General features: G+C 39.1%; 1 protein-coding gene across 2 annotated transcripts in view; it reads right to left on the reverse strand.

The window, feature by feature from the left end:
• SND1 (staphylococcal nuclease and tudor domain containing 1) overlaps positions 1-15,273 on the reverse strand; it is a 402,857-nt gene that overhangs the window by 290,405 nt on the left and 97,179 nt on the right. Inside the window, exon 11 of one of the 2 annotated variants that reach the window (XM_072147568.1) lies at positions 8,069-8,161. In XM_072147568.1, the coding sequence (XP_072003669.1) occupies positions 8,069-8,161 (93 nt within the window). The remainder of the gene's footprint in view (positions 1-8,068; positions 8,162-15,273) is intronic. The other variant, XM_072147569.1, reaches the window with a different exon arrangement.

Here is a 15,273-nt window from a genome sequence, read left to right on the forward strand (position 1 = left end):
AAAATCTGCAATATACTTGAATTTATAGTTCAGGTCAGTAATTAAATATACTTATGACTGCATAGCTAGATAAAGAATACTTTCCTTATCATTCCCAACAATCAGCTGCCTGTATGAGAACTAGAGTAACACACTACGGTACTAAAAAACAGAAAAGAAAAAAAAAAAAGAAAAAAAAAAGCAGCAGGTGTCCTTGGCACGGTCCTCCACTCACTGATATGGAAGTGGTTATGTAAGGAGGACACAGGACAATGCAGGCAGTCATGAGTCCTGTTGCCAGCAGGTCACAGTAGCTATACAGAAACTATATACGTGACGCTATTAGGGTCTTATACTTACCCTTGTCAAGTCTGATGATAATGGCTACCTCTAAGATTTCAGCCCTTGCCTATCCGGAAGCCTTAGTTCTGAATCTGTGATGGAAGGAGTTTGAACTGTACAAGCATGTGCTGCCATTTTATCATTACCGTGTTTCCTTGACTGCCATCAGGCCAAGAGCCTCTTCGATTCCGTTGAGTTTCAAAACTCTATTTAAATGCATTGTGTGAACACAGCCTCAGTACTATGGGAATTTTTCTCAATCTTGCTAGTTCCAAGGAGATCTGCACTACATAGCAAGTTTTTCCTGTCCAAGATGCCAAAATTAGCCTGTATGCCAAAAAGGAGTTACAAGGCTGATGTATTTGCCATGTGCACATGAACCTGAAATGCAAATTTTACTGACAAAATTATAAACCCCATGGTGGCCAATGGCATGCATAGTGTGTAAAAGCAGATGAGCCATAAAGCAGATGAGCTAAGCTTTGGTTTATACCAGCAACATATCCTCCAAAAAGCGCAGAAACCGCAGAATGGAATACACAGAAGGCTAAGCTTTCTACCTATCCAAACCACAGCACCACTTTGAGATAAAAATGTATTCCCTGCAGCTGATCACTAGAGCTGAAACCATTTGTTCTACTACAAAAAGCGATGAGGAGTAACGGTCCACACACAGACATAAAGAGCACATCAGAGATTGATTTGTAGAATCAGTGTGAAGGCATCCACAAGTAACCTCACATCAACTTTACATTTGATATCTTTAGAATGGCCAGTCCCCTGGGAACACTCTGATTAACACACAAGGTCTGGGGGCATTTCAGCAAATTAATCCGGAGGAAGAAACATTGGAATTGATATTTATTCTGCACCATTCTAAACTGCGCAGAGTCAACAGCTCTAATCTGATCTCTTTCAAGAGAAAAAGCAGAATCCAACAGCTGCTCAGCTGGCTAGGATGACTTCAGGTTATTTTCATTTCTAAGACAAGACTTTGCTTGAAAGAGACATGACACAATCACAAACCGTACAACTACCGCTGAAGGTAAAAAGACAATCTCTTCCTTCACCCAAACATTCTCTTTAAAAGGGTATTTTTATTTTAGACTTTTAAATCATATTGTATGGCTAGGTCATATCTATATGGCCTAATGTTTGCTCCTTGTCCACTGCCAGAAAAACAATAAAATGATTGCAAGGGGTGTGTGCCCTTCGTTCAATTGAATTGTTCAATTCCTTCTGTGTGGAACTAAACAGCATTGTCAACAAGTGATCAAGATTACAGTGTTGACGCTGCTATTTAGTGAAGAAACAATGCATAGTGCATTGCTCACAGAATGACAGGAGTTTGAGGCTGCCCTCACACTTACAACTTAAAGAAGTCTATAAACTGTAAATATAATCTGTAAACTGAGTTTTGCACAATATTGGCTTGCTCTAGTTTTTGCTTAAAATACTTAATATAAAAATGTATGAAAATGTAACTGGTCACTGGAATACCATATACTCATTAAGGTACAGACATGTATACATACACACATATACACAATTTACAGCTGCATTGACTGTAAATTCTGTTCTGAATTGTATTCACATTGAACACGCTTCTGGCCAAAAGTAAAGCAAATAGATCATCTACTTAAGCAGCTTCCTACATATTACTGCCATCGAGCATAAATGACTAGGATCAATGCTGTTAGCCAAGCAGAACAAGACCTACACTATTAGGTGAATAGGAAACTCAAAAAGACCCACAGGCTCAGCATTTTCACTTGAAAACAGCAATAAACACAGTAATCTGGAATATGATGCTCTGAAGCATAAGGATAAAATACAAAAACAAGCAAGAGTGAGAGTATTAGCACATCTGGTCTTCACCGGAAGTCTCCCAATTGTTGCTCTCCTCATCAAGTCTTCAGCAGTAATCCACCTAGTATTAGCTCATCATGCCAAAAACTAAATTCTAGTAGATTCTTCTAGAGTAAAGCAGCAACAAAAAGATGAAGGGTGCTGCTGTCCAAGGGAAACCACTTAAACTATTAGCACTGTGTAGTCTAGTGTTGCCAAACTTTCGGCACTAAAATAATAAAAATTTGTTAAATACAAGACTGAGCATGTGATTACTGCTCCACCAATCAAAGACTAGGAACCAAGTACATGCTGTGTGCGTATGGAGGAGACAAAAAAAGCTGAAAAAATTATGTTATTTGCATTTTCAGTGTGCCCCATACTTAAACATTCAGCATTTTCTTTTTACAAATATTATCAAGAACGCAGCCCATGTCCATTCATAACAATGAAGTAATGTAGTGACAAACTGACTCCGATAATGTCATGCTATTGCATCTAAAAGACTTGTGCCTCTGCTGTGGATGGCAAGACAAATCTGCTGTATGCCTTTGGTGTCAGATGTTACGGGAAGGTAGGGGCTGTAGAGGCTAAAGAAGTCTCAATCAGATAAGGGCACTTGCAAGACAGGAATTGAACTGGCTTTTCATCTCCAATAAAGGACAACTAGTACGGCCAAGCACATGCTACTACAGACACAGGCTCAGTAACCATCCTGGCAACAGAATAGTTAAATGCTTGGGAAATCTCATTCAGTGTCATCTCTGCAGAGTATACATTGTTGACGGAGATGCCTTTCAAATCCCAGAAACACTAAGAACACAGCAGATCTAACTCTTCAGTGAACAGTATTTTTTCCCTTGAATTCAAGGCAGCATGACTAGAGGGTCTTGGCCTAGAACAGCGGTGGCGAACCTATGGCACGGGTGTCAGAGGTGGCACTATGAGCTCTTTCTGTGGGCACCCGGGCCATCGCCCCAACACACCAGACAGGACTCAAAGAATCTTAAAGTGATACTTACTTTCTACTTGGGACTGTAGGAAAAGGGAGAATGAGTAGACAGGACCAAATTATCTTTGGAGGACCTCCTGCTGGCCCCACGATTCTGTGTGTAGAGGGACACTGGAAAGAAGTAAGAATAATGCAAATTTCCCATCTTTCTACTGGGTTGCTGTGCTCAGGAGGCCAATATGATTGAAAGTTGTTGAAAAACAGGGAGCAATAAGTTACTGCTTTAATTTTTGGTGGCACCTCGCGATAAGGGGGGTTTGGGTTGTAGTTTGGGCACTCGGACGCTTAAAGGTTCGCTATAACTGGCCTAGGAATACCCCTTTTAGTAACACCCCTGCAGATTCTTAGCCAACAAACAAAATGAAGAAATGGATGAACAGAGGAGCTTCTCACATATTAAGTAAATATTTATTATCTGTTGCAGAAAAATCAGTGCTCTTGCTTTCTGATTGTCATATACAGAGTCATAAAATTTTTGTTTATGCGATTGAGGGATCTATTTGATCTTCTCCTACTGGGGTTATGTATTAATACCACAACCCAGAACTTGTGGGGTTTTTTTTTTTTTTTTTAGGGGGTTACCGTAGTGCAAGGGAAAGCAACGTGTGTGAAGCTCTGCAAAAATTGTTTGGATCACACTGATGTAACATTCCCTTCGCTGCATATTTTGGTGAATATACACATGAGTAAAATCATACATAACCCACATCTTACATTTATTTTAGAAATGTACAGTAGTCTGAATTTCTACAAACTTTGATAAAATATGAAAATTCTAAATTCTATTCTTTATGCTGTAATTTGTTTTATTTGTAAAAAAAAAAAAAAAAAAAAAATAATGTAAAAAAAATTCCTTGCCAATAAAGTGATAACATTTCCGGAGATGCCTGGCAGAAAAAGGGTTAATATGCTCTGAATATATCAACTAAAGGGTTTTTACAGATAGGATACTCCTAAACTTCTATGAACATTCTTAGGCTACATTCACGCGACCGTATGATTCCTCCAGTCCCGTATTTACAGGCCATATGAGCCCGTATATACGTGACGTTTTTCACCCGTATGCAGCGCGTACGTGACACGTATGTTATACGTCCCCATAGACTTCTAGGGCATACAGGACTGAAATACGGGAGAAAATAGGACATGCTCTATATTTTTATACGGCTACTATACGGTACAGCACGCTACAGTGTCAAAAACTGCAATATAAATGGTTAGACGTATTGGCCATTGAAATGAATGTGGCCGTATGTAACCCGTAAAAAAAACGGTACGGATACGGACGTTTTCATACGTCCGTGTGAATGTAGCCTTAGACTTCATCTTCATCAAGGTACAAGGAAAAGCCATTGCACGTATTTATTTATACAGGCAGTCCCCAGGTTACGTACAAGATAGGTTCTTTAGGTTTACACTGAAGTAGAATTTTTATGCAAGTCAGAAATTTATATTTTATAATTGTAACCCCAGTCAAATTTTTTTTGGTCTCTGTTGCAATTGGATTTTAAAGATGTTGGGTTGTCATAAGAACCAGGATTAGTAATAAAGCTCCATTGCAGATTCCATTGATAACTGTTATAGCTGTTTATTGTAGCCTAAGGCTAAAGTACAGTAAATTAGGAACATTCAGAGGTCCGTTTGTAACTAGGGGTGGTCTGTAAGTTGGGTGTTCTTAAGTAGGGGACCGCCTGTATATGGGAATTTGTACAATTGTGTATTTGTGGGTATATGTGAAACAGGGGGATTGCTGTTTTTTTCCTATTGACAGTCGTCATCTGCATTTTAAATGTTTTAAAGAAATAAAGATTAAATGATTTTACTATCACATAGGCATAGTATTCACGATCATATTTAATATCATACGGCTATATTGGAGTACTGATTCATAGTCTGTGGGGACTGAAAATATCCTTTGGCGTTAATTATTAGTTTTCAGCTGAACAGTCAAGTCAAGTGATATCGTAGTTACATTATTTACAAACATGTATTGCACTGTAAGGCAGCTCTTAAAGAGAACCCGTCAGGCAAATTAACCCCCTAAACAAATATATTTTCATAAACTGCCATTAGAAAGCATTGTCCCTATCCCTTCATTGTCCCTCTACATGCCTGTACACTCAAACTATCAGGTCCTAAAGCTGTATGCAAATAAACAGATGTCCACTGAATCATTATATTCTGCTGTCCAGCTTATTCATAAGTGGGAGGCACAGCCCCCCCCCAGTGCTTGACTGACAGCCTGCATAATGATGTGAGGTATAATGGTGCAATGGCTCCTCCATGTGCTTTCTGGTTCTGGAGGCCAGGCTCCCTGCAGCCTGTGTGTGTATGAGATACGCCTATACACATGACTGACTGCCTGTATAATGATGAGAGATATAATGGTGTAATGGCTCCTTTATGTTCTTCCTGGTGCTGGCGCCACCTGCAGCCTGTGTGTGTATGAGGGATACAACAGTTCCAGGATGCAGTCATTTTAGAGCAGAACATGTCAGATTCATGTGTAGCTGATGTCGGTGTCTCACACGTGTATGGGAGGTAAAGCACTAGCAATGCTTTACTATACAGTACACACAGACATAAGCAGGGGAGGAGAGGGGAGGGGTAGCTGGGTGATATTACTTTCGCTCTCCATATGCCCAGCTGCATTTACATAATAAAGAAAATATGATTTTATAATGATAAATGTTTTATTTGACTAGATAAATGCTGGGATGGGATCCTTGTGAGCTGCTCCAACAGGTAGTGGTGACAGGACTAGTGACAGAGACCTGATGACAGGTGTCCTTTAAATATCATCCAATGGATCAGCCAAAACTAGTGACGTAATCCTATGTACTTTATATGCTAGAATATTTACCCACTTTATGTTATTGATCAACTTAACATTCTTCACACGCATGCTCCGGAGAAGGTATAGATTAGGTTTTGCCATTATGCGGAGGAGTCCCTGAAGAAACTGTGCAATGGTTGCGTGACTCTTGTGTCAGAGGGAATGGATAAAGGCATAAATATCAGGGATGCAATAGCAAAGCTGGAAAAAAGCACACAGTAGCAAACGATAATGGTGACCTGACAAATATAACATGTTACTAAAGGCCTAAAGTCAGTAGAGCAGCAGATAAAAAGACCTACAGACCATGAAGAAACAAGCTGTGTGTGGAGCAAGAGTTATGCTCTGGTTAAACCTGCACAGGAGAAGGCTCATCTCCCCCTAACCCCTTTTCGCTAAAACTGTCCCAAAAAAAAAAAAAAAAAAACACACACACACGACTTCATTATAGCATCCACCAGAAAGCATTGGCTTATTAAACATAAATCCCATTTTAAGCATATTTACAGCAATTAGAGATTTATGGGACAAGCTGAGATCATTGGAAGTAACAATGCACTGCCATCTGCAGGAATTTACATTCCAGCAGTGTCACAATTCAAATGAAGAGACATACAAGATGAAGGACATTTGTCCGCAATACACGCATTTCTTATATACTATATTGTAAAGCTTTATAAACCCCTCATTCTATGCATGTGTCTTGAGCATATTATAATACTATAAACCAGTTTCTGAATTTTTTTTAAGATTCAGGTTCTGCATTATTAGGGCAGCCATCTTGTCTGTACTGTTGCTAAGCATCCAAGAAGCTGCTGAGTGTATACCTACATATCTAAAACAGTAGATGACCGACTATGGCTACACACACACGGTCATTGTTTTTTTGATGTGTGCTGGCCATTCTTTCAATGGACACCAGATGACCCCATATTTTTCTATGGGCTCACATACACGTCCTCTTCTACATCTGCTTGCGAGCGGAGCTCAGCTGGAGATGACAAAAGGAAGCAAACAAAGGTCCCATGGTCTGTTCTTTGTAGCCATTAATGCACACATTCAAGAACAGGTAGCCTATTTTAGGCATGTTCTGTCATCTGTGCAAACTTCACAGAATGAGGAAAGAGATTGCAGGTGAGCTGTGCCCATCAACACTGGTCAGAGGTGAAGGGCACCAAAGGGATTTTTGGAAAGTGTTGAAGTGTGAAGTTTGCAAAAAAAACTTTTAGTGCAAATGAAGCAGAAAAAAAGGTCACAAACTGGGGGGTTGTGCGTTTTTCTACATAAAATTTGAAACGATTAATAGCCCACCACCACCAAATTACTGAAAATTTGAATAAAACTAATAAGATTGCTAGATTGGACAATTACATTTTCTTCTGAGATTTAAAGCAAAGGCTTTGATTGTGATTGCTCCTCCTCAAAGTAATTTAATGCCAACCCACTGTAAACAGGAAAAGGTGATGAATATACATTTTACCATCATCTTCATCAGTTACTCAGCACAGTTCTGTCAATTTTTAAACACAGCCAACCATTACGAAAAGAGCAACTTACCAATATTTGCTAAAAAGGTTAACAAGCATCAGCTAATTAGCTTAAATATCTAATTACATGCCAATTAAGAACATTTAATGACTGTCTACAAAGTAGATTCTCCTCTGTCACTGCAAATGAGCTATGCAGATTTCACATTTTTCCCCCCTCTTTCTGCGACACGAAGGCCAAAAGGGCTTGACAAGATGCCTGGTATGCTAAAGCAAGACATTTGCAGTTCTGAATTAATATACCATAAAATATTCCTTTAATCTTTATTTCAAGACTGTTGTGACGTGGAGTATGGCAAACTATGCGGTCAGTTCCGCACTGTATAGTCTCCTTTGTTTCTTAGGAAGTAAACTTCAATAGTATTAGAGCATGAAAAGACAAACGTTATAGCATATACTGATAAATACTCTATAAATGTATTAAAGTTAAGTGACTTAACAATAGACCGGTGTCCAAAAAGCCTTTATTCTGGTCTTGTGGTGCCCCCCCTTAAGTCCATTTACCTTTTTTCCAATTAGCTTCTTGCGCAGAAATTCTCTGGCCTCAAACATGTATGGAATGTCATAGAGAGGACGGAGCTTCTTATTCTTATCCTGCTGGGAAATGAAGGTTGAGAAGTAAATCAGTGTGTATAATGTAACATATTAAATGAAAACATTAACTGCTAAGGAAGAGATAAAAGAGCCTATGGGCAAGAACTACCTTTTACATGATCTGTGAAAATGTAAATTAGCAGACCAAGGAGGCAAAATTGATCAATGCATATTTCACCATTATGGCAAAACCATACACTACAACAAATACAACAAAAATGCACTGAACAGGGTTGATTAACCCCTTCCCGCCGCAGCCCTTTTTTTTGCGTTTTCATTTTTCACTCCCCACATTCAAAAATCTGTAACTTTTTTTATTTTTCCATGTAACAAATTACACTTCAAAATGGTGTTATTTAATATTCCATGCCGTGTACTGGCAAGCAGGAAAAAAAAATTCCAAATGCAGTGAAATTGGTTAAAAAAAAACCGTATTCTTGTGGGCTTGAATTTCGCGGATTTCACTGTACACCCCAAATGACATGTCTACTTTATTCGTTTGGTCGCTACGATTACGGGGATAACAAATTTATATAGGTTTTATAATGTTTAAAAAAAAATTTAAAAAAATTTAAACCTCCTGTACAAAATGTTTTTGGTGGGATTTTGCCATCTTCTAGCGCTAATGACTTTTTTTTTTATACATTTTTGGTGTATGGAGCTGTGGGTGGTGTAGTTTTTTGCGGATTTTGATGACGTTTACAATGTTATCATTTTTAGGACTGTGCGACCTTTTGATCACTTTTTATAGAATTTTAAATTTTTTTTAAAATGGCAAAAAAGTGCCATTTTCGTTATTTTCCGTTACGGGGTTAAACACAGTGAAAACCCGTTATCATATTTTGATCGAGCATTTTCGGAAGCGGCGATACCCAATGTGTTTATGATTTTTACTGTTTATTTATATTAATATCAGTTCTAGGAAAAGGGGGTGATTAGAATTTTTAGGTTTTTTTATTATATTTTTTTTTTTAACTTTTATTTTTACTATTTTTCAGACTCCCGAGGGTACTTTAACCCTAGGGTGTCTGTACGATCCTATCATATACTGCCATACTAAAATATGGCAGTATATGGGGATTTTACTCCCCATACTTTACAATGTGCTGATAGCACATTGTAATGCATGGGTTAAGACGAAGAAGCTTCAGGTTTTCGTGAGACCTGACACTACCATGGCGACGGATCATCGTTCCACGATGAAGTCAAGGGGAGCGACGATCCTCGGAAAGATGGCAGCGCCCATGGGCCGCCATCTTTTTTGAAGCCACTGGCAGCTTTGCTGGCGGCGATTAGCAGGAAGACACCGGCGATTGGTGCTGGTGTTGGTGTTAACGGTAAGCCTTTGCTGCAATATGCAGCAAAGTCTTACCGGCTATGGAGAGGGCTCGGCCTGCGAGACCTCTCCATGCACCGGGACGCGGTATTTGACGTACTAATTAGTCACATGTCGGTAAGGTGTTAAAAACGTTTCCTTTGTTACATTGTGCCACACTTGTTTGTTAGAACTACTCAGCTGTAAATCTGCATTTAATTTTTTTTGTCCAAAGTTCTTGTTTAAATTTGACATAAAGACACAAATACAGGCAGTGCCCTACTTAAGGACATCAGACTTGCAGACCACCACTAGTTAAAACACTGACCCCTCTGCCCCCTGTGACATCTGGTGAAGCTCTCTGGATGCTTTACTATAGTAGTCCCAGGCTGCAATGATCAGCTGTAAGGTGTCTATAATGAAGCTTTATGGATAATCCTTAGTCCCATTACAGCAAAAAATTTTGAAACACCAATTGTCACCGAGACAAAAATAAAATTTTGTCTGGAGCCACAATTATAAAATATACAGTTTCGACTTACATACAAACCTACTGAACCCCTCTTGTACGTAACCCGGGGAATGTCTGTATAATAAGCAACCTGAAATCATTCGCATTGACACACGATCACAGCGATGGATTTGGTATCAACGATGGAAGAGAACAGTCGTTCATTTCATGTTCCAAAATTTTCAGTCTGCATATATAATAAATCTCTCCAGCAAAGAATCAGTATCCGATCTCAGGCAATCTCACACAAACATCTAGTTTGTAACCTTTCAAATACTAGAAAATGATTTAAGCGGATTTCAAGCCTTTTTTCTAACAGAAAGCCAATTTTATGCATTTTTGACATGTCAATGAGTAAAGGTGGTCAGAGCTCATAGCTTTTCAGCTATAATGAGGAGTGCGAGGGCGGTTAAAAATTCTGCAAATTAAAATAGATTAGAAATAATGTTTTCACTGTTAAAATTGCAGAAAAGTTATGCAGAATGCTGGTATAATCTCTTACTAGTTCAAGCAGTTTGTGGTCAAAGAAAGCTAATCTACACTAGTGGCCTCTTCGAGTTTTGGAGATTGCTGATGTTTGCCGAACTGTAACTGCTTTTATTTATTTAATCCTGGCACTTGTGATATAAATAAACATTCTATGATAGCTTGTTTAAGTCGTTGTCAATAGTTGTGTGGTTCTACTGCTTTTTTTCTAAACTAGTGACAACTTGTTTACAATTAACATCAAAAAGTTAGAATGGATCGTTTTGTTTTTTTTTAATAATTATTTGTTTATTCTTGATGGTACAATTCAGGTCATGAGTTATACTTTGATACAGTTATGCTGCATAATTTTTGTGTGCTGTCCATCATCCTCTGTTGCACAGTTCATGAAGCTTTTAAATACAGGCAGTCCCCGGGTTACGTACAAGATAGGGTCCGAAGGTTTGTTCTTAAGTTGAATTTGTATGTAAGTCGAAACTGTATATTTTATAATTGTAGATCCAGACAAAAAAAAAAAACTTGGCCCCAGTGACAATTGGTGTTTAAACATTTTTTAGTGTAATGGGACCAAGGATCATCAATAAAGCTTCATTACAGGCACATTACAGCTGATTATTACAGCCTGGAGCTATAGTAAAGCATTCAGAAAGCTTCACCAGAGGTCAGAGGGGTCTGTCTGTAACTATGGGTTGTCTGTAAGTCGGGTGTCCTTAAGTAGGGGACCGCCTGTAGTTAGTTTGTATTACTAATAACTGAATTTATACATCTTTAATACCTTAATTGATGTTTTTTGTTACATTTTACTGATTCTTGTCATGGTTCCTGTGAATAAGCTTGACTGGGTGGCCTGAAAAGAGAGCTACAGAAATAACTTTGAGAAAAGAAGGGTATAGCTACTGACAGATTGCTGCCAAAATGGGTTAAGGCGTGTCACCAGCTGGGGTTCAGAAGCTGGGCAAGAGTTTTGAAGAGACCTCAAGTATAGAGAATAAGCCTGGACGAGGCAGGAAAATGGCTACAACAACTCAAACTGATAGGATAGTGGGAATTGCACTACAGAATAGGAAACTGACAACTGCTGACATATACAAGTCACTTGATGAAATGGGAAAGTTGGTGTCAGATCAGACAGTCGCCAGAGACTGGCGTCAGCAGTCCTGAAAGCAAGAATTCGAAGGAAAATGAGTTTCCTAAATGCTGTTCAGCGTCACAGACGCCTGGTATGAACCAAAGAGCATGCTAGCTGGAGTACAGAGCAATGGAGGAAGGTAATATGATATGCTGAAACTCAAATCTTGTTATTTGATATCAATGGTGTACGCCATGTACGTCAATGACAAGGATAGGACTGCCTTTCAGCATAAACTACCGTCACCATGAAGCATTCTGTAAGTGTGGTGGGGTGGTGTTGCATGGCTAAAGATGCTGTGGGTCGATGGAAGGTGCTTGATGCCATCAGATATGTGAAAGAGGTTCTTCAGCTCAAGGTTCTACCATCAGCCAGATACACATTTGAAGCTGGTCAACCATTAATTTTTCAGCAGGATGGGGCCCCATGCCACACAGCTAAGAAATGCCTTACCTGATACAAAGAGAACAAAGTTGAATTGCTAAATTGGCCCGGAGTTAGCCCAGACCTCAACTGTATTGCGAATATCTGGGCAAAACTACAGAAAACAATAGCGAAAAATTGACCTTCCCAAAAGCGAGAGCTGATAGCGGCAATAAATAGCTCCTGCAGAGGTCACACTAACATTTTCCCAGAAGGGTGATAATACTTGTCTCACCATTTTTGAGGAGTAATTTTAGCCAAGGAGTATACATTTTCAGTAATATAAAATATATTACTCATAATCGTATATAGTGTTAATAGACTATTGTTCCATATTTTTTTTTTTTATACATGTCCCCTATGATTTTTATTTTTTAATGTGCTACGGAATAGGATGGCACTATAAAAAATGAAAATTACCGTATCATTATAGACATCCATTTACACAAGAAAATGGTTACCACCCCTGTTTTTAGTGTTTAAGTAGCCACTTGAGACAATTGTATTAAAATTTGGGGCCGATGCCAGTCCCAAACCCCGACACAGCAGGCCAGTGCTGACACCGCTAAATTGATTTTATTTATTTTTGGGGGATTGAGGCCATAACACAATTTTTTTAAAACTATTTTTTAACCTTTTTTATTTTTTGTTTTTTAATTACAATTATTTTTACAGGGGCATAAGTGTTACCTGCTAATCCTCTATATGGATCACAGAATGGTAACAGCCCATTGGCTCACTGTTACCAGTGATCTGTATACAGAGACATGCATACAGCACATTCCCTTCATGCCTCTTACTGTATACACGGGCAGTTGTAAATACACACAGGACAGGATTGAGCCATTAACAGAGAGCTCCAACTTAATGGCTAATGTGCACATAGCTTGAACACAACCATGGGGATGGGCAGAGCTACTCACTGCTCCAGCCCCAGGGATGTAGAACGTCGGCTTGTGACCTGAGCTCCTTCACATGACTTTCCATCAGAGCCACAAGATGGGTCGACAGGGGAAGATGTGGCAGCACTACTGCGAGGTGCAAGTTGTAATCCTGCAAAGGATATTTTTCTTCTTTGCAGGATCGCAGCAAGTGTTGGCAGCCCACGCTCAAACAAGAAAATCACCAAGCGCAATTATAAGTATGGTGGTTTTTTGAGGGAATAAATCAGCCTCTACAAGCGTCATAGACACTTTTAGAGGCTTATCACGATTTCTGAACTCCTGGTTCCATATAATACCAGATGATCTCCAGAGACTTCATGCCAAGAAGATGTGAGGCAACAATCAAGGCTAAGGGATAGCCAATGCGCTACTAACAAAGTTATCTAATATAAAAATACTGGAAACATTAGCATATATGGCTTAAGTTTTGTACTGTAGCTTATTAAATGTAATTTTGGTGAAATTTCACATATATGCTGCTTGAAAGGTCTAGTGATTACCGTATATACTTGAGTATAAGCCAACCTGAGTATAAGCAGAGACCCCTAATTTTACCACCAAAAACTGGGAAAATCTATTGACTCGAGTATTAGCCGAGGGTGGGCCAGCCAGCCCCCTTGGAGTACACAGCCAGCCCCCTGTTTGCCAAGCACATAAAAAAAAAAAAAATACTCTACCGGCTAGAGAAGAAAGAAGAGGCGCCGTGTTGAGGATCCGGGAATTAAGTTTATTTTTATCGAGTCATGTATAAGCCAAGGTGAGAAAATGTGCTGAAAAACTCAGCTTATACATGAGTATATATGGTTTAAGGTTGCATTAATAAGTTGCAAAACGAAAAAAAATACTCATCACAGCTGAATGTTTGCTACAATAGTTTACAGTTAAAGGAAATTACCATTTGATTTCATGAATTATGAATCAAACATACCTTGAGAAAGCTGTAGCTACATTGAAGCAGAAGCATATCTTGTTGAATCCCTGAGCTGAGTGGTTTTGCTGAAAAACCCATTATAACATTCAGGACTTTAGGAAAGCTGGATTGCTTCACCCTGCAATTGATAAACAACTGTCCAGACAGGACTAATCAACCTGAGCTGGATCACTTATACACAGCAACTGGGGGATGGTGCAGCGATTGATTACTTCTGCCTGTCAAGCACAACAGTGATTACATCATTCTACGGAGCAGTACATACTTAATGTGAGAGGAGAAACGACACAGCTTCATTATCATGATTTTATAATTGTTTTTTCAGCAAAACAACTCAGCACAAGATATGTGCCTGCATCAGCTACTGCATTCTTAAGGTATGTTTGGTTCATCAAATGGCAATTTCTTTTAAAAAGTGTTGGCGTTTACATAACATAAAGTGGCCATGTAGCTTCACATTCCATGAATGATCATCCACGAATGTTCATCCGTTGATTCAGCAGACCCGTTCTTTACTTTTCTGCTGTGTGGAGACCCTCCACGCTTCTTTATTTACATATCTGAGCTATTACGAATAGAAGGAGCTGTAGCAGGAGAGCTAGGACTCATCCAACTCGCTCCCCCATCCATCTTCTGGTCTCTGTCAGTGTGGACAGAAAGTAAAGACAAGTATATATACATGTAGAGACACATCTAAGGAAGATATTTATTGAGAAGTGGCAAACCCCTTTTAAAAACAGCAGTGCAAATGTTTTTCCCTTCCCATGATGTACCTCGACAATGTATCAAAGCAGGTAAAATGCTAGAGTAGTGTAGTGCAATTTTTAAAGTTTCTCTGTTTAGCCAAGTAGGCTCTAGGATAGGATCGCCATGCTGCCTGACAGTACAACGTGACCATAGTGCCTGGTCCTCCCTACGATAGATTGTACGCACAATATTTTCAAACGATTATAGTATCACAGTTTTTTGTTTTAGGACCCAATGTTAAACTTCAAGTAAAAAGCAATTGCAAGTTTTTGACAAAGGGATACAAATAGTCAATGTAGCTTTCCACTATACACACTTATTTAGAGATGTACTGCACAAATATCTTGTGTTACCTAGAAAAGCAATAGTAACATTTCGAGGCACATTCTCACGAGCTTCGGGACATGGGAACCTTTCAGCTATTGGCAAGATTAATAAAGGAAGCCGACAACGGCTATAAAACCGTAGGAGAAAAAAAAGCCTTTAGGACATTTCTTATTCAGAGAAAACAAAACGTTTTGAAATAGAACTAGAAGATACCCTTACATCACAGAAAGAAGAACGCATTGGCTCAGAGCCATTAACACAGGGAGGACACGATCAATGTCCCACAGAAAGGTAGGCAGGAT

The sequence above is a fragment of the Engystomops pustulosus genome, chromosome 4, assembly GCF_040894005.1.
Source record: "Engystomops pustulosus chromosome 4, aEngPut4.maternal, whole genome shotgun sequence".
Classification (NCBI taxonomy): Eukaryota; Metazoa; Chordata; class Amphibia; order Anura; family Leptodactylidae; genus Engystomops; species Engystomops pustulosus.